General features: G+C 37.2%; 1 protein-coding gene across 1 annotated transcript; it reads left to right on the top strand.

Moving 5' to 3' along the window:
* Positions 1–9,986: 9,986 nt before the first annotated feature.
* LOC128813062 (leukotriene B4 receptor 1-like) lies at positions 9,987–12,342 on the top strand. The gene has a single exon (XM_053987812.1). It carries the CDS (start codon positions 9,987–9,989, stop codon positions 10,995–10,997), a length of 1,011 nt encoding a protein of 336 aa, XP_053843787.1. The 3' UTR covers positions 10,998–12,342.
* The last annotated feature ends 8,765 nt before the right edge of the window (positions 12,343–21,107 follow it).

Here is a 21,107-nt window from a genome sequence, read left to right as displayed (position 1 = left end):
TCTGCAGACAAGGTACTTTTTTCTGTGAGGAAGCGATTTGGAGAAAAAGCAGAATTTGGTATGCTGTCACCGTAAGGCTTAACAAGTGTGAGTGTGGTTAGAGAGGGCACAGTGACACGAGTCAAGCAGCAGCATTTCAGGATTTTACTCCACATGTAATGAAAAGGCAAGAGGCCACTGTTCAATAAGCATTTCAGTGTTTCATCCAGTGTCACACCTGTTTGGTATCTCAGCTGCACACAGGGTCAGGGAAGTCAAAGGGAAATACAGGTCTTAGGAAATCTGCTAGTTCAGAGCTACTTCTGAAGAGACACAACACTGCTGCTACTGAATCCAATGGATTAGTGGCAAAAGTGAATCCATCTCTGGAAACACAAGTGTGTCCAGAAGAACTGAAACTGCTGTCAGTAATTTAGTCATGTATTGAAGGGGATGTTTGTCTTTGTCTAGACTCTCTAAAGTTTCACTCACTCATTTTCAGTGCTAAAATTTCTAACGCTGAGGGATGGAAAACCATCTGACCCTGATCACATATGTTGAGAGACTTCCCTTCAGCCTATAACAAACAATCTGAGAGTTCCTTTTTAGTTGCTGCATTAAAAAAATGAGAGTTCACCTGAGTTTAAAGGATATGTAGAGATTTTTTTCTTCAGTTGTGTCTCTGGCTCTGAAATGCTTATGCAATCCCACTAAATGATGCATCTGTAAAGCAAATGTCATCTTAGATATGAAGATGTAATGTCCATAGACAGCCCATTTATTTTCTGTCCTTTAAATCCAGATTACCACATCAAAAAGTAGATATTAATAGGAAAACTGACTACACTTAAGAACCGAACAGGACAAACCCACATTTTGCTAAAGTTTCGTGATTAACATTAAAAACCAACAAAATTAACAAGATTAACAAAAATAGTTGCTAAGATCTGTGTTTTAAATGCCACTGAATGCAAAAAGAAATGCCTGATCTACTGTTTGGCTGGTACCATGTTCTAAAGTAAGGCATAGATAGGCCACAAGTGCACAGGCTCTTACTGTCCCATCCTTTGGGCAGATTAAGTTAAAAATTATTGCTCGATGATTCCTGTAAGGACACAGTTCCCTTCTGGACTGAGGGACACAGGCAGCTGGGAACAGTTAATCATGGGGAAATGGCTGAATCAGCAGCATCATGAGTAGCATCGTGTGAGGCTCTGTCAAACATGTCAGTGCAAAAATACAGCTACAGGGAAATTAAGGTTGGAAGGGACTTTTGAAGGTCATTATTTTAATCCTCATGTTCAAATATAATCAAATTTTGATCAGGACAATTATTTTGATAGTTCTGTTAGGCAAATAAATGAATATAAAGTGAAAATTCTAATAAAATTCCACCATTTCATTTAACACATTCCTAGTAATAAGACTGAACAAAGGACAATTTAAACAGGCTGCAGTGAACTGACCTGTCATATTTTAACCTGCATAATGATATTTTAGAGACACTTGTGGACATATTAGAAAGGGGAAACTTGCCAAAGTCTATCTGGGCATTGTACTTTGAGAAAATTGATATATTCGATTTTTTTTTAATTAGTATGCTAAAGATAGCTTGAGATGTTGTAAATATTGTTGCCATGCTACAATGACAATAGACTAACAGTCATAAGAGTTTCTTCATGGTATGGGGAAATTAATTTGGCTATCAGTGCTTGGCACCTGGATGTGAAGCTACTCAGATTACAAGCCAAAGAAGCAGTAAAAAATGGGAACTGCTATCATGTGACATGAAAACAAATTTTCTGCTGAAAGCAACAAATACATGAGTGTTCCTGTAAAAGGTTATGCCATTATGAGGCAATTTCAACTCTTCTACTTGGACATCATTCTAACATAACTTGTGAGAACGATTCTGCTCCTTGTGCGCTGCAAAGATGCACTGATTAGCTGCAGAGAGCAGTTCTCTCAAAGCTGCTCTTACTGTGTTTTATTGGATATTTACTCATTTTGGGAATCTGCTAAACAGTACTGATGTTTTTCTGTTGTGTTTACACAAGGTGCTTGTTCTCAGATAACACAGGAAGAATAATAGTGTTTAAAATATGAGTTCTTTATAAATGCGTGGTTATAAAATCTGGTTTTATATCCTTTACAATTGTCTTTTTTGATATCTGCATAAACTTTTATAGAAGTTATGATGACAACGACCTAGCAAATCTCTTATAATTTGTAAATTATATATTGAACCTAACACTGTTCAAAACCTCAATCAGAGGACTAGAACATGGATAAAGTTTTGACTGGATCTGTGGTTTGTCATGCCAAGGGGGACCCCTAGTAATTTGATCAATGGATACTCATCAGCAGTGTCTACCAAGAGTCTTAGCCATGTTTTCTGTACTAAGTTGTCTGTTTTCCACTCACTAAGAGATCCCAGATTGTGCCAAAAACCAGCCCTGTGTATCAGGGTGTATTGCACGTAGCAAACCCTGCTGGGCCAATGTGAGGTACCTGCAGATAACCCTGAGGAGAGCCAAGGCAGCAGAGCTGCAGCGAGAGCTTCAGTGACACCATGGTCGGATATCATGGGCCTTGGTGAACAGTCACAAACTCAAAAGACAGGAAAACAACAGTCATGAGAGAAAGAGGAGTCACACATTTGCTGTGTCAGAAAAGAAGAGGTGTTAAAGAGATACCATTCAATGGAGGATTAAATGCTTCCCACACAGCCAGACATAAAAAGACATAAAGCTACCTAGGAAAAAATAACAGGTGCAATTAAAGCTGCCTTTCATGCGGCACCAAATAATGGCAATCTTAGATTATACTTGACTTCTAGTGGTTTAAGGACAGAATAGGACACACAGCAGAGATACAAAGCCCTACCAGTCAGGGGATAACCTATGGTTTAAGGATTACAAGGTAATTGCATCACATGAAGATTTCTATGATTGTGAAGCATCTGGAGTAAATGAAAGAAGAATGACACAGTGACCTTTGGACCAAAGTCTTCTTAGAGCACAGACTGGCATTGAGAAAGACAAAAGCTAATTATTATTTTTGTGCTTTGAATGTAAACTAACTAATCCCCAATTAAAAAAAAAAAAAAAAAAAGAAAAAAAAAAAAGACATGTTTAAGTGCAGTATGGCCAGCCCTGTTACACTGCAGCAGGGTGAGACAAACAGACTGGAGGTGAGGGAGCTTTGACCTCTGTGTGTCTTGATTTCTTTCGTTTTCCCTCATCAGCACACTGTGGTTTAATTGAACTACTGAATTTCAGAACTAGTCTGTTCCTCTGTCTGAACAAAACATAAAAGACCTGAATGAAGTGACAATGAGAAGAATGAAGGGATGATGATGATTTCTTTATGGGGTATAGGAAGGTGTGTAGGTAATATTCATGTATGTAAGAATTCTGCAGTCTGCAGCTAAGCAATGACTGACAGATGTAGGCTTTAATCAAGGCAGGACTGTGGAAAGGATGAACACGGGTGTGCTGTTCACTGTTTTTCCAACAGAGGAACTGTGGGGAGCCAACAGGAAAACAGCAAAGAAACAAAAGGAGGTGGTTCTTCACACAGCATGGGTCAAAGCTGCAGTGCTAGAAGTTCACTGGAGTTCAAGGATAGGCTTAGGAAGTCTACTGAATAAATGTCCACAAAGCTTTATAAAACACACAGAAACCATCCCTGATCCAAGAAACTCCTCAGCTGTGATTGACTGAATGCCAGAGAATGTGTAGGACAAGTATAGACACACATGGCTTGTTCTTACATTCTTCTCTAAACACCTGCTTGTGGCTGCTACCAGAGACAAGGTACTGGGCTAAAAGTACTTTTTGATCTGACTCAACACTAGAACATAAAAACAAGTCTGCCAAAAACCAGATCATATTATTAGGCTCAAGAGTCAAATACAGGAAAAGTAAGACATCAGATTATTTTAGAGTCTATTAGCTTTACATTCTATTAAATTCCCATAAATAGATATTATGTTTTAACAAAAAAAAAAATGGTGCTACCAATTTCTGCCAGGGAAAATTCTTCATTTAATGAAGAAGTTATCATTATTCACAGTCATTTCCAATATTATATAGAAATTCTACAGAAACAATAGCTCACATTACAGAATGATCAAACACTACCTGTGCCTGAAGTTTGCATATCTTACACTTTTTCCATTCAGTATATTATGTGTGTGTTTACTAAATAACTGTTAGTGTGGCTCTGTGTAGCATCTCAGAATGAATCCTGACTACTTTTTGTTTCAGATTAAGAATGCTTGGGCAAGACCATTCTGAAGGGCAGCGTGGCACAGGGTGCTGGTTTCTCTGGCTATGCAGAACAGAATGTCAGGTATGCTAATTACTGAGTGACTGAGCTCACAGGCATTCCTAACACACACATGGTGGCTGCTACAGAGCAGGAGAAAGATCTTTGTATTCCCCATAAAATCAGTACAGTCTGCTAATTGCAGCACAATTAATCAGCCTCCTGACACAAGGCCACAAAATCAAGACTTCATGTCACACTGGGACCAAGGTTAAGTCATGTGTAATAAAGGAATTAAATAAGTCTTCAAAGGTGCTCAAATCTGCTGGACAGGGTTGTTTCACAACCCAAGAGATCACATTTTGATCTGCTTTTCAAAGAGAACACACAAATGGAAGCTACACTGAAGGACCAAATGTTAATGTAATTACCAAACTTTCCAAACTTTGTTCCTTCAGAGGCATAGAAAATGAAATTTATTTCTTAAAATTAATGTTATTTTTTGTTACAGAGGGAGCTATCCTTACCAGATCATTTAAAACAGAATGTAGCACTGGAAATGGGCATGTATCAAACCAGACCTGAGAGAGCTAGAAATATGAATATTTAGAAAATAATGTGATGTACAAGACAAAAAAAAAAGACATTGTGATTTCCCCCCATAAGTTTATTGAAACTTTGGTCACAATCACTTAACATTCTTATTTGAAAGAATCAGTTCTGTGGAGAGCCATGGCCTTGAACGCCGTGCACCCAGTGCAGAGAAAGGCAGCACCTCCGGGCCCGCAGGCTCAGCCAAAATCCAAGGGATGGTTTCCCAGTGCCGCCCTGTGTTGCAAACACAGAAGTGCACGGACAGCCCCTTCTATGGGGCAGAACAGCTGCTGCTGCTGCTCAGGCACTGCAGGATATCTGCTCGTGGGCTTTTAATCACAGGTCCTTCACTAAGACATGCTCTGCTAAACACTTTCTTTTATCACTGCTGAATAACAAAAAGAGACATTGATCATATAGCAAAATAATATTTACGTGCAATACATAAACAATGTATAAATGCCAGTAGGTTTGGCTAAACAATTTTTAAAAATCAAGTAATCTTTGGCAGCAAATCATCCAAGCAGTATTTGTCATCTGTAAGTTATTACTGAAAAGGAAGAGCATGTAAACAGTGTATTTGATTTACTCAGTAGCAACCATGGTGCCACATATGCTTATATCCTTAAGGATTTTGGATAGCAACAGTTTGTGGACAAGTAGCTACTTTGTAGTAGCTGATTCAGAATGGGGACTCTTGCCTTAAATTGTAACAAGTCTATAAATTTACTGTTCAAAAGCTTGTACTGTAACAGGACACTAAAACTGTATACATTCATAATGTCAAGAAAAGGTGTCTATAAACTTTTCCATAATCTCAGAATAATTGTTATTCATATTCCTGCTTGTAGTCATAATTATGAATACAGTTTTACACTATCTTAATTAACACCTCTAATCTAATGCACCTGGTATGTCTGTGCAAGGAAAATATTTCTCTGTGGTTTTCACCATGGAAGCATGTTCTGATTGTCAGTGATCAGTCTGTTAGGGCAAGAAAGGTGCCAATATGTAAGCATGTCTGATGGACACACAACAGGTGCCTTGGAAGCACTTCCCTATCACGAATCCTAAAACAGTTTTCCTTGAACATAAGAAGCAGGAAATCTTTTCTCTAGCCAGCCTTATCTCTAGCCAGCCAAAAAACTGAATATAACAAGCAGGAAATAATTTCTCATACAAATTTTTAATAATGTTAGGATACTGATTAACAAGAATGCACACAACACAGAATATTTCAAACTTTATAGTGCAAAGTACACATCTTTTATTAGATTCTGGAACTGATCTTAAGTTCTTCCTTAAGTTATTTCCTCTCTAATAAAGCAGCTCTGGGAGTGTTCTTATTTGTACTTGCTGCCCCATGGGCTGCTGCCACAAACATTGCAAGACTGTAGAAATGTCTGGTGTGTGTCTTTTCCTACACTGCACTTCCCTTTGCAGTAATTGCAGAGCAGAGAGATTTTTAGCTATTGCATATCTCCATGAAATCCCACTTATATAGGAGCCCCTCCTGTAATCAAGAAAGCAACAATTAGATCAGCTGTGAAGTAGCCCATAGTTCTCTGATCAAGGGCAAATGGTCGCACTTTCACACTGCCCTCAGTAGCACATGGATTTGAGTTTGTTATAAGACATTTGTACAAATCCTGCAAATACACCTCGATGCAGTGGCTGAAGAACTGAGGGGTTCAGGCTAATTGCTTCTTCCCTTTCACATTAACAATTAATGAGGTCATAACATCAATTTGCAGCGTCTCAGTAGATAGCTGATACTTGATAATAATTATTCTGCTATCACTTACTAGACAAACATCCAGGGGATCCTTCTGAAGTCAAAATGTAAAGAGGATTTTAAAAGTCTTCTTGGTAGAGTTCTAAATGTGAGTTCCACATCGTGGATTTGCCATTTTTCATGTATTAGGTACTCTGTAAATCCCTACAAGGGATGCTCTTACAGCATGGAAGGATGGATACACTTTGAGCAGAGACTCTTAGCCCAAAGGCTCTCAGCATTTTGAAGTGAAACTGTTTCTCAGAATAAACATGCAAGAAGTAGAAATATGAATTACAATTTACATTTAAAGATGCAAACACAGCTGTTTGAAAATGCTCAGTGGTAGTGTAAATTACAGAACATCCACCAGAGGGGAGCTCATGCATTCATATCAGAGTAAAATAAATAATTTGAAGGATGAGAGAAACACACACCTGATATTTAAGGCAAAGCAAATTCTATTTAATTTTTTGTCATAGCAGTAGCATGGACTGTATGAGCTTGGAAAGTTTTCAAAAATTATTTGCCAATCTAAAAGTAACAGACTTATAGAAAGCTTCCTGGATTGATGACTGACTTTTTGCACTATAATACGCATGCACACAAAAAACTTAAACTGTGTTTTTTAAACATACAGATGCAGCCTAATTTCACTGCTGTAATGAAGGAGACCAGAGCTTCTGTGATCTGAAGTCCAAAGGCATTCATATATTAAAGCCCACCCACATGTGGCCACTAGAGTGAGTAAAATACTGAATTGTTTAGCCACTGTTGTTTTTAGCAGTTATTGACTACACTATATTGCTCGCCCTGTTTATGGAAATATTTGCTAAATTGCCATAAAGTTTGTGTATGACTGATTTAAATCTGATAAATAACAGTCAAACACTTTTAGAGAACATTAAAGTCAGCTGGCAATCTGAAGCTTTCTTAGTGATCCAGGAGCCACATAGAGCTGTTCAGAAACATGCTCCTGAGCTAATGTTAACTCTAATGTCTGAGATATTTAGTCTATTAGCCTAGCTTCAGAGTCTTACTCAAGGAAATCTTAGCAGTTCAACACTTCTCTGGGATTTTTCTGAACCAGAAATTCCAGACTGTGGCTGCAATTGAGAGATTCATTTGTTTTCTTGCTTAAGTGAAAGACACAGCCAGAGGCGGAGGCCATTTGGCAAGCAAACTTCAAGTCAAGTGGAGAAATGTGTTTCTGGAAAATGTAAGGCCAGATGCTTCTGAAGTTCAGCCACATCCATACACTACTGGATTAGAACTATACTTATACCAATGGTTGTTGAGACAACTGCTCTTGTCCACCAAAAATAAAGTTATACCAAAAAAAATCCTACAGAGGTGTCACACAATGGTTCAGAACATACAAGTCCTTTTAGGGATCCTTGGTAGATTGAGGACTGGCCACAAGATTGTAGCTACACTTAGAGCACTTATTATGACATAAAAATTTACTTATCAGCATACCTTATTATTATCTGCAATTTCTAGCAGTTAGTGTATCTTACTGCTACACAGGATTTTTAGCAATTATCCCAGCTCTCAGTTAAGCAGAGTTCTAGTAATCAGTGTAGCTTTCTTTACAATCTAGAGTATTTGGTTGTGTAGGCTTTTAGTCACCTGAGCCCTCTGCAATTCAGGTCAAAGTCTTGATAATCAGTGTGTTACACAACAATCATAATCTAGATTGACTTTACTTAAAGAACCTGCCAGTTCCTGCAGCACTGGGTGACAGGAGGTACTGGACCTCTCTCCTTGATTATCTTTTTCCAATAAAAATCTGCAACTTACTTCAAACTACATATGCCACTGGCAATAAACTAAAAATAGTCTATGAAGATACTTCTGGAGAAATAATGTGTGTAAATGTGATTTAATTGGAAGAAGAGATACTGCCCAGCACTTCCTCCCACTAGTTAATTTTCACAAATGGTTTTCAGAAATTCCCTTCAGAATACAAACAACTTGTTTCATTTTCCCCCTTTTGTTTCATTTTCCCCCTACCCAATATTCATTAAATGCAGTTAAAAATGAAAGGAACTGGAATCATGTACCAGATTAAATCCCAATTAAAATCTGTATTACACAAATAGTATTTTGAAGATATAATACTTAACTTCAGTGGGGTTATTCTGGATTTACTTTTGATCTCATTATACTCTTACGGGAGCAAAACCAGCTAAGCTGCTTTGGGGGTGCTGATGTTACAATCCTTTTTCCTTGGTGAAAAATACTTTTTGATTTAATACTATGCACTACATTTGCCAGGTTCGTAAAATTAGGGAAATAATCTGTATCACATTCTTAAATTTAAGAAAGCTATAAATAACTCCTTTGTTTCTGTGAACTTTTTTTAATGGTAAATACCCTTCCAGTTCCACTTCTTGAATATTTCTGTTGGCTCTGCTGTTCTAGTTCCTCCTTTAACATTTTAGAAATGAACTTTAGAAGAAATTTTGAAATCAGGATAACAAAATAGTTTCATATTCTTTGACCAGACTCTGAAGAACTTATGATTCATTTAGGATTTGAGTACTACACTGACTACCAAGTTTCCTAGGAAAAATCATAGCCCATTGCTGGCACAGCAGGACAATAATGTAATCATATCTTTTCCCTCTGACATGGAGCATTTCCTCCTGTAACTCTACATCCAAACTGAATACTCTGATGGTTGTTGTTTGGTAAAGAGCTGCAATTTCATAGAGAATTAGAAATACAACTCCTACCCACTTTGTTGTACCAGTACAGTACAAATAGTTGATTTCCTTCATGCCGGGGTATTTCTGAAATATGACTGACTGTTTTCTGATGAATTAAAAAAGATGACATGAAGGTAGTAAGCAAATTTTTGTGCTTTAAAATTCATGTCAAACATATAATGCACATTTGTCATTTACCTGCCACCCCTTTTTTTTGTTGTTGTTTTTATAAAATAAAGTGCAGAGTTATTCAAAGGAGGAAGAATAGAATAGCATAAAAAGGATTTCTTTCTCCTCAGAGCTGTTGATTAGATCAGTAACACCAAAACAGTAGCACATTTCTTTAAATAGGGACACTTTAGAAAGACCACCAACATGCTGTAAAATTTACTGAAGCACAATGCATGTAAGCAGCAAAGTCAGGTCCTGCATTGTATTTTTACTTTTGCTGTGTATGCAAAAATACCCATCCTCCTAAACAACAGGAACTGCCATATGTGGTCAGAAATCTGTAGGACTGAACATGAGGATGTGAGCTCACAGTCTGCTTTAGCCTTCAGAACATCAGTTAGAGGAGAACTTTCAAGTAGTTCACCAATACCTGCAGAATAAAAGCGGAGCACAGAGCAACCAAGAACAAAAGAATTTCCAGAATGAGTCAAGGTGAGGAAAGCAGTGGCAACTCAACATGGAATATTGTGAGGTCAGTAGTCTGCATAATACTGGGCTTGTCATTTATAATTGGCACCCCTGGAAACTGCATTGTCATCTGGACTGTTTGTACAAAAATGAAGCAACTCTCTCTTTCAGTCCTGCTGATCTTGAACCTGGCCATTGCTGATGTCCTTGTACTGATCACTTTACCAATCTGGATTTACTCTTTTGCTGACTCATGGGTTTTTGGAGTCATCTTCTGCAAAATGCTGGTTTTCATTATTTACTGCAGCATGTATGCCAGTATATTTCTGATTACAGCACTCAGCTTGGAGCGGCTGCTGGCTGTATTTTACCCATTCACTATTCAAACATACAGAAGAAAAGAAAAAATTTCTTTGATTGTGTTCCTCGTTTGGTTCCTGTCTATTGCCTTTGGCATTTCTGTCATTCCATTTCAAGAGACAGAAGAAATGAACGGTCGACTTCTATGCACGTGTCGCAACTACTCTTCTAATAGACAGAAAGTGTCATATCTTCTGCTGGAGACCCTTGCAGGTTTTGTAATCCCTTTCTTAATTATTTGCACTTGTTATGTGTGTGTTGCAAGAAGAATAAGCAGAATGACTTACCAATCCAAGCAGCGATCGGAACGTCTCATTGCCAGCATTGTGGTGGCATTCATTCTGTGCTGGTTCCCTCACCACATCTTTAACATCCTGGATATCATTTCAATTGAAATAGAACTCTCTAATGAGGAGATGTCTTTGGCACTGGAAGAAATTGTAGACAAAGGAGTGTACATCTCTGGAGCACTTGTATTCATCAGTAGCTGTATTAACCCTCTGCTTTATGCTTTTGCTGCACGAAGGTTTCAGAACCACCTGAGGTTTGCCAAGATGTCAAAGCTATTTGAACAGATCAGTCAGACTGTAACAGAGGAAGACAAGAAAAGAAGTCTGGTTGTAGCTAAACGTGAAGATCCTTTGGTAGGCACAGAAAATCTCTAACCAGGAACTCAGCGAATAACCTGTGTCATTCCTTCAGCAGTCCTTTCTCCTCATTCTCTCAGTTTCATTTACTGAGCAATCCAGGGAAAGCTATAGAGAAAGAAAAGCTTTTTGGATTTTTTTTTTCTTGTGTGTTTTATAAGAATTAGCATTAACAACCTTGTTCAGTTCATAAGTTAATATTCACATCATGAAATGAGCACTATTTCACTGTTGCTGAGAACCTCAGCAAGGTAGCTAAAAGCTAAAATTGTGAGGAATGTTACTTTCCATTAAAATTATTTCTGATTTCTAGAAAGTCTGTCTGCAGAAAACAGAAAAGAACTGCATGTGGAAAAGAGAGACTTTGAAAGCTTGAAACAAATGAAACTAAAATTTTTTTCAGAAAAAAATCATTACATGTTCAAAAATCCTTATACAACCTAAAGTTTTAAGAAGTTAAATTCTTTATAAGGCTAAGAATGATTTTAAAGTGTACTAATGACATAAAACTCTTCTGGGTTGATAGAAAAATCAAAGCTATTTTTTATTCATTACTATATTTAGGTTTGAAAGTAATAAGGGTTGTTTACATAGTCAAGCTCATTTACTGCATTATCTTGGGGTAGTAGGTTTGAACAAGTCAAACGTGGTTTATGAGAACTGTGTGGTATGGCAAACGTCACTGCAGACTGCATGCTATATCTGATGGCAAACACATTGCATACTTCAGTGGCAATTTGATGTATTAAATGTATGTACTTTGAGTATCCTCAAAAATTTTGATTCAAAGAAGTTTAGCTTCCAAGATATCTATTAAATTGTGGAAGAATTGGATCAGGCTCAGGTGAGGAGGAAGGAGACATCCTTCCTATTATTTTTATGTGTAAGAAAATTATGGTAGTAGTACAAAGTGTCTCATATCAGAAGACTTTCAACTTGCAAATAAAAGAGTTATATTTCTTCTTCTCTTATAGAATAGTGGTCTTTGCCATAGGAAACCAATAAAATTAGTGTTTGCAAGGGCTTTAGTTTTGTGAATGTGTGTAAACTCACTGTGAAAAATTGCATGGCATCAAGTGTTTGCTTTTGAAGTTTTATTTATTTCAATTGTGCTTAACATTTTTTGCACTTGCTTTGTAAATTTTTAAGTCAATAATTTGTAATAAGATCAAGATAACTACTGACTACGAAGCATATTGTAATTTCATATTCCTTGTTCTGGACAGGTGCTAAATAGTTACCTTCCTCATTTTTACAAAGAAATTACAAATATTAACCAGACATTAATTTTTGAAATTTTGAATAATTTTGAATTTTGAAGTGAAGGATATTTGAGTTGCATTAATTTAGCTTGTAAATTGAAATAAACATGGGGAAGTAAAATCCTTAGCTGCTGATGGAAGAATATTTCTCTAAACTTTGCATATCTATTTGTTATTCCTGCTTCTTATCAAAAAGTATTTTTTTCTCCTGAATTGGACAGAAGTCCACGGCATAGAGGGTTTTCCTTCAACAGGACTCCTTCACTGAAATTAAAGCAAACTTTAGCAAGGTCTTGTTTGCAGCAAAAAGTAAGGAAGAGATGAAACACTTTAGACTTGACCCCATCCTTTACCTACCACTCTAATGGCTTTTAATTGCTATAGGACATTCCATAGAGCAATGTGACATTATCTCACAAAAAAAGCAGCAGTTTCAGTTATCTACTCATAAAAAAGTGAAGCTGTATTTCCCAATATGTTCTTGAGATAGGAATCACTCACTATTCAACAACACAGAACAGACCAGGAGATTTACTATCTCATGAGCACATGAGCACTGCAACTGAACTTCTTGGCCACAAAGAGTCAAGCATTTCACAACTCACAGCGTGAAACTTTAGTTCAGGCAAACTTTAGTACAAGTTGCCTGACCAGTATTTTCATTTCTATCAGTCTGTGCCTGAATTTTTTGCCTCAATATTCATTTTTCACATTTTCTCCACTGCTTCTTACTCACAGTACTGAAGTCCTTGTACATCAGGAGATCTATCAAGGAGCTAGAGCTCTCCCTCTTAATTTCTCATTAATGGTCTTGGTTCTATGTCCAGTATACAGTCATCTCTAAGAACTGTGTTTCTTTTGAAGGATGTTTGAGAAGCATTAGAACATATTAAAACAGCAGTGTTAACTAATTGCATTTTTATGTAGAGTTAATAGAGTTAATTCTTGCGGTTGGTATGCACAGTAAAAATCCTCACTGATTTAATTTTTTTGTCAGCACAGCAGTCATGTAATGGGGACCATAAGAGTCCACCTAAAAAAACAAGCAGATGACTTGGTTGTCTGCTGCTTCCTTGAGCAGGTATACATCAGGCCTAGCAATGCAGCCAGATTTTGCCCTTCATTAGTGCTAGCACACATCTATCTGTTGTTCAGGTTAGATCAAAATAGTGACCTCCTAGTAACTCCAGACACACTCAGATTCTCCTGGGAAAATAGAGGCTTCGTGTGATTTGAGGTCCTCTTTTTTTTTTTTTTTTTTTATTTTCTTCCTAACCTTTCTACCCTTGTTTATGAGGTCTACTGTGTGTTTTCAGTGTCCTGCTATTTCTCATGACACAGCAAGGCAGAAGGCTGAGCTAAGAGAGGGCTGCTTCAGTCACCTGAGTGAAATCACCTCAGACTACACTGAAGTACGGGGAACATGATGTGTTCTAAGCAACACTGCTTAGAACATTGAGTACTAGGAGGTGACCAGATAGTTTGAATTTCTCACATTTGCAAAAATTAATCAACTTCTAACAATTATCTCTTAACATTTCAGTATTTCCCACCCTGAAACTTGCTGTGAACATTCCATGGGGTTACATCAGGATTTTTTCACATTTACTGTAGTAGGATCATGCTGCTCCAAGTGAATTCACGTTGTATTAAATGGATTGAAGGAAAGCCTGAGGAATTTTTAGTTCATAAGCCAATATACAAGAAGGATAGAAAAGGACATAAAGAAAAAGCATCAGCCTTACACTATTTGTTGCCTGTTGGCATCAAAATGTTTCTGTAAGCACCATGGTAAAAGAGTTATAACAGATACCTGAATTAAAACAATGGAGCTTTGTAAATATTTACAGGCAACTCACAATTTAAGGAGTAGCACAAGGGAAATCAGAGATCCTTATTTGCAAGAAGAAACAGGGCAACTGCATTATATTAAAGAAAAAAATATTTTTTTAAACCTCCAGAACATTTTCTAGGAAGAAGTAGAGAAAAAGACATGTTTTAAAGACAGTTAAGACTGCAGTTATGGAACTCTTAGGGTTACAATTAGCAGGACTAAATGAAAGATTTGCCTGCAGTGCCTGGGTGAAAGGAATAAAAGAACCTGGAAGCTAACAGATGGCACAGAAACAACATAGGAATGCAAATTCTTTCACATTCAAGCAAGAGTCAGATAAAGAAAAAATACTTTAGAAGATTCAGAAGTAGCAAATATTAACAGTGGTGAAGGTTTTCTCTACAGGTTGGTGTACAGCCCTTGTATTATTCTCTTTTCTGCATATATTTGGGAAGAAAGAAGACAAAGGAAAAGCTATTGGCTTTTTTGAGTGGAAAAATGTGAGAAATGAGTTAGTCAATATTATAAGAATAATATAGACTTAAAATAAAACTGAGAAGTTCAGCCATGAAAGTGAGTATAGAACGAGAACAGACAGGGAAGTGAAAGCTATTCAGTTGCAAGATAGTTTCAGATTTTTGTGAATGCTTTCTTGTCAGATCAGTTAATCACTGAAACAGTTCCTTATTAGAAAACTTCTCAGTATGATCCATACTGGTGGTCAGTAGGTTTAAGAAAAAAAATCCAATAAACCAGAGTTTAGAGAGACATAAGCCTGTCCTCTGAGAGGGTGAGTAGCTTATGCTGCTCGTGTTAGCATTAAGAGCTGGGTGTGACCAGGGCTATGATGAGGGACACCAGGATTTCAGGGACTTTACAACACTGTTTACAGTCCTAAGAAAGTTCTTTTGCTGATTGGTATGGAGATAAGAGAATCATATACTATTGAATTTCTTTGTGTCTTCTTTCCCGTTAAATCAAATATGCTAAAAATCATGTGGATGGTTCTTAGGAAGATTCAACATTTTAAAATAGATTGAAGATGAAGAAATGTTCAGATTAGAAGAAAATTATTTTTATGGAATGTGTCAATTCAGTCATTTAAATGATGGAATTATTGAAAAAGATGCCATGAAGTCTTCAAATACAGGTTAAAGGGTCACAGCTCTTAAATTAGGAATCCCAATTATACATCTGCTAAACAGCAAAATCCACTTATTATTTATCTAACAGAAGTCAACTGTCAGAACTACATCTTGATTACAAAAGTAACTGGTCAGTCTTCAGTTTTGGCTGCAGCTGTGTAGGTATTAACAGTGTGTGCGGGTAAGTGCATCACTATTTCCACTGGCTATTAACTAGGAAATAATGTGAACTGCACTGAGACACCTACAAACAGTGTATTGTGATTAAAGTGAAGGGTATGTCCAGATGGTTGTAAATTGGAGGATTAGAAATTTAGCCTGCTCTTACTGGATCTTAAACTGAAAAATCAGACTTCTCATGTTTGCACAGCAGACCTGTTCATGGTATAGCACATTACACAAAAAAATAAGGATGAAATATTTCATTTTCATAGAATTGTGAATTTGAAACAGTATTTATGGCCTGTCGTTGCTAGTGTCACTGTAAGATCCAAAATAGGAAAACAACTGTGTGAAGATCACTGTTAGTCATTGCATCTCTGATGCTATGGGAATATATTACAGTGTAGACAATCTGAAAACAGGTTGCAGATTCAATACCTTAACTCTACTACATAATTTTAAAAGGTGCTGTAATATTAACATTTACTGTATAATTCCTGGTGGACTTGGTCAGCAGTATAAGAAACTTAGAAGTCATGGACACTAATGAGTTATGTTAGAGCTTGTTATATGTAAAAATACAGCCACAGAACTTCAGCTGTGCTGTAGAAGGGAACATTATGTAGTTAAATCTAAGGGAAGCGTTTAGGAGCACAAGTTTTTTACATGCCTTGTTCTCTCCTGCCACCATGTGGCTTTTCTATTTTAAAAAGTTAGGCTTAATTTTAGTACTCTGGAAGTCACTGAAAAAAGCAGTGAAGTATTTTGTTCATTGTTTCAGTTGTGAACCATACTTAAGGTTCAGATCATTGAGACAGAAATGTTCACAAAAAACTACATATATTAATAATATATTTCAAAAAAACTACATATATTAATAATATATTTCAAATAATATATTAAGCATTCAACTTCATTTCAGAGTGATCTAGTTCATCTTTTTCTTGCTCTTCAGGAACCTAAGCCTACATTGTTTCAAATATTGCATAATTAGGCAATCTGAGAATATCTGACAGAATGTAATTGCCTCATGCCAGTCTGTGAAAAGTCTGTGCTGTAAACAGCTTCTCCCTGCTAAAGCATCAATAAGCATATTGAGCTGGACCTTGACTTGAATTTGAGTAGTTCACATCTCCTGCCAGGTGATATTATTGATTTCTAGCCTTTTGGTAGTTTTGAGATGCTTTCAAAAAGTATCAAAAAGACTTGACTTCCTTGTGGTTAAACTTAGAAATGGTTCTTGAAGTCTTAAAGATATCCATGATAAGAAAATTGTGAAAGCTTTGCCTTTTAAGAAAATAAGAGAAGTGTTAAGAGTAAAGCAGAAGACAGAATCAATAGATTTGGTTTCAAATACCCTTTTTCTCTATTGCAATGTTTAGTTTCTGTATGTAATGGTTTTGGTGTCTTTGAACAAGGCTTGTCTTAATCCTCTTACATCTGTCATGTTGACTAGCATTACACTAATTGATTAATCCTACTTTTAATATAATCAGAAGAAACAGATTTTGCTGAAGAACTTCTCATAGCACTTCTAGGAAGAAGACGTCATGAATTAAAGGTTTCTACCCAATAACCATTTCCCTAAATACCCATTCTACCCCAAGATTTGCATTGTATGCTACACTAAAACCCAACTATTTTGCATTACACACCTTATTTTGTTCTTTGACAACTAAAGTAAAATGAAAATCAGAACCAGCCAGTGATGACCCAGCAGGACCACAGTGGTCAGTCAGGGTCACATCAGAAAGTCAGTCCATAGGTCAGGACCTATATCAACAAGGTACATGGCCAAGCACAGGCACGGGCAGAACTCAAATTGGCACTCCAACAACACAGGTCAAGGAGGGGGTGAAGTTCCAGGCCTGAATTTATATGGATTCCCAGGCCTAGAGGCAGGATCTGTAGAGTGGAGTGTCATTAAGAGTAATTAGTGCACTCGGGGACCTGATAAATTTCCAGCAGCAATGGAAACACAAAGAACAAGAACAGGAAAATGCAAATTATTCAAGGAATAATGCCCGTAAGCCACGATTGCCATTTTATGTAATGGCTTATGTTAGGCAACTTTGTAAAAAGTGGGGGAGCATCCTAGAAAAAATGATGTTGCTTTTGCACTTTAACATTTCAAGGTTGCTATTTTTTCACTTATACTCACATTCCTTTAATATTACAAATGAAGAATTATAATATAAAAACTTCAGAATGTTTTTCCTGCATCTCACCCTTTTTCTTCCTTTGATTCTTCAAGTCTCATTACAGTTTTTTTGTGTTTGATACACAGAAGGATACTTTGCAGAAAATTACATCTTTTAACCACCAGAAATACTTAGAAATTCTCTGAGCACAAGAACTAGGAAAGCATACGCTGTTCTGATCACAAAGATGTTATCACACTCTGCACTGAGAATTTCACCTGCTGTGGGTCACTGAACTTTGGCTTGAGTTAACCAGACAATTAAATAGCCCAGTATAACTGTTGGATTGGCCATGTGATAGGATCTTTCATTTCATTTCATAGTACCATTGGTTGAATAAAGTTAAATATTTAGTATCCTGAGCACAAGAGCAAGAAAAGAAAAATTCTTGGTATGTGTTTGAAAACATAGCTATGCATTTCCCAAGCACCAAATTCATATTGCATTGGTTGTAGAGTACTTGTTTCCTTGTTGCTACATAATTTAACTCCCGTAAATAGTTTTAGGCACACTGATAATTTCACAGAGGGTTAGTGGTGTAATTTGATCTTTAAAATTACTGGTGTTATCCACAAGTGCTAAAGTGTAACAAAAGCAATGAAGCTGTTTAAGAACCCAGGGGATATTTTGCTGTGTTTTTTCCCTGTGGGTGAGAGAGCTGTGGGAGGTGAGCAGGCCTCTACTCTAGGTGACCTATGGCAGCGTGGTCTGTCCTACGCTTTCCTCGCACTCACATTCCTCCTTACAGCAGGGGACATCACACCCCTTTTTGTGCTTCAGCTGCTCTTAGAGTGCTGGGTTCCTAATTGTGTATGGCAGCTTGGAAACACCGTTTCTTCAGGAGCTGGGGCCCCGCTGCCCGGGCTGGCCCTTGTGGCTCCAGCAGGGCCAGCCCCGCAGCAGCCCCATGGCAGGTGAGCTCATTGCCAGCCCCTCTCAGCGTGCCAGAGACAGTGAGACAGCAGCGAGCAGATACCCCTCCAAATCCCCACCTTGCCACTGCCGTCTGTGTGCCAAGGAAATCCCTTCTCATTTCTCACGTGTATAGGCAAAATAAACACGCAGTGTGGCGTTGCTAAGCTTGGGAAGTGAAGTTTCCTGCTTTCAGGGTAAGTGTAAACATACATTGCACCTTGGCTGCTTGAGGCAAAACCACTTCCTTTTCTTTCTACTTGTTCCCCTTTCCACAAAGTAGCTCTCCATCATTCCTGTTTAAGGAGAAGGATGATGTATCCCTCATCACTGGTAAAGCCTGTAACTGTGATGTAGGAATGTGCCTTAGATCAGTACTTTGCTGAAAGGTGAACAGACAAGCAAAAAAGACCCATAGAAAACCCTGTTTCATTTGTTTGATCATAACATAAAGATAAGGCGCTTAAGGAGCAACTTTTGTTTAATATTATAGTGTGTCCAATTCTCCAAAGAGCAGTATTAAATAAACAGTAATAACTAACATATCCAATGCCAGAAAAAAAACTAAGGATTTATTTCCTTTTCTATAACATCATTAACTAATTTGAAACAGTTAATTATCTTTGAAATCTATTGCTTAAACTCTAACTCTGAGTGTGTAATTAATGATTACATGATAGCAAATAAGTAATACAGCATTTTTTTATATTATTATATAAGGGAGAAGGATTTTAATCTGTACAAAAGGAAGTTCAGGAAATGAAAAATTGCTTTTTTGCAGTGGTTAACAAAATTGGTAGCACTCCATTCGGTCCACAAGAAATTAGGGGGAGCCTTAGTAAGAGCCGAGAAATATTTCTCTACTGAATTTAGAACTGGCCTATGGAAACCAGAGCTGCAGGTGTTCGTGGAAATAAGTGGAGTTGCAGGAATTTTAAAACTCTGTAACTTTCTGAGCAGTTATCCAATCCAAGGCAATGATAGCAAGTAACCCAATCTACTGCCTCAGGACATGAGCGGGGGTCAGGAGGGCACTCCTTTTAATGCCCCAACATTACCTGCATCTCAAAAGAAGAGTTTTGTTTGTGTTTTTTACTGAGTAGAATTCACATTCATAGCAACTTCAGATGGTTGTTGATACTGGGCAAGGAATGCAGTTTTGTATTTTATATAAAACTTTCCTGTAGAAATTTCATTATGCCTCAAAAGAAAAGCCAAAAGTAAGACTGGGTTGGAGGGGATGCCTTGATGGCCTGACTGCCAGCAAAGCCCCTCTGCACAGCTCAGAGGGGCTGTGTGTGACTCCTGGCTGTGCTGTTATTGTTCCTGGTTTACAGTCAGGAAAACAGAAGGTGAAGGGAGGTACCCAAGGCTACACAGTAAATTGTAAGAGTGAGTTAAGTGCAATAATATATTACCATAGTTAAATACAAGTCTAACAAAGTTATCATCACACAGCACAGGTGGGCAAAGCACTTCAAAATTTTATTATCAAAACACTTAGCTTTTTTAAATCAAAATTATATAAATTCTATAGGAATTTACACCACTTAGGTAGGTACCTAGATAGAACTCTTAAGGAAGGTCGATTTCTAAACTAGGAATGGAATTTACCTTAGTAGGGTTTTCCAAGTAGCTTCCTGAATTGAGAATAAGGCAGAAATAGTAACAGAGAAAGTTACATTAAAATAATACATTAAAGTTTAAAAATTAACATTTCCTCAGGGTACAGTTGGAATGACTGAAGTATATTAAAGCTATAAATAATTGCCTTTATAGACAAAGTTGTCTGCAAGTTAATTAAAGTAAAAGTTTTTTATTTTGGTTGCAAAAGCCTCTAAAGATGTTTTAAGCAAAATCAAGGGATTTGTAGTCACAAAGCAATCTGAAACAGAAATTTTAATCTGGAAAAATCATTTTGCAGAAACTAAAAAATAAGTTTCCAGAGTGAACCCCTACATTTTAGGTATTTGATTTCAACATGTCTCAGAGGTCAGACTGAAATCTCAGGTTATATCTCACACTTATATGGAAGATCCTACACAAACAGTTGGTTTGTGTTCATCACAAGGAGTCACTTCTTTTAGAAATGACCCCAGAGGCTACTGTAAGATATCTTAGAAGCATGAAAATGTCTTTTTAGAACTATTAATATATTTAAGACCCCTGATGTATTTTCTGGTATGCTGTGTCATGATTTGTGATTTTAACATCACACCTCTAAAATTATGTTTCAAAATGATTGTGTATTTTCCATGCAGATGTAATAAGCATGGTAGCACAGGACAGAATTTTTGTAGATTAGTTTAATTTTGGGCAAATTACACTTCAGAGAAGCCAAATAAGGTGAAGGCTACATCTATACAATAATTCAAAATGGATTTTCTTCTCAGTCTACAACATATTTATCTCAGGTACTGCCTTAGTTTCAGGTATTTATCATGGACAGCTTTCTTCAGGAATTTAAACATTGTCTCCATCTTGGGAGACAATTATGCATCGCTGTATTTAGAAAGCACAGTCCCCTGGGAGTGCACTGTGCTGATGTGTTATTGTGCCCCCAGCTCTCCATTTCTCACCAGGTTACTCAGCTCAGCCAGTTGGGCTGGGCA

Source organism: Vidua macroura, chromosome 11 (genome assembly GCF_024509145.1).
Source record: "Vidua macroura isolate BioBank_ID:100142 chromosome 11, ASM2450914v1, whole genome shotgun sequence".
Classification (NCBI taxonomy): domain Eukaryota; kingdom Metazoa; phylum Chordata; class Aves; order Passeriformes; family Viduidae; genus Vidua; species Vidua macroura.
Note: the sequence above shows the minus strand (reverse complement) of the source record. Positions and strands in the feature narration are given on the sequence as shown.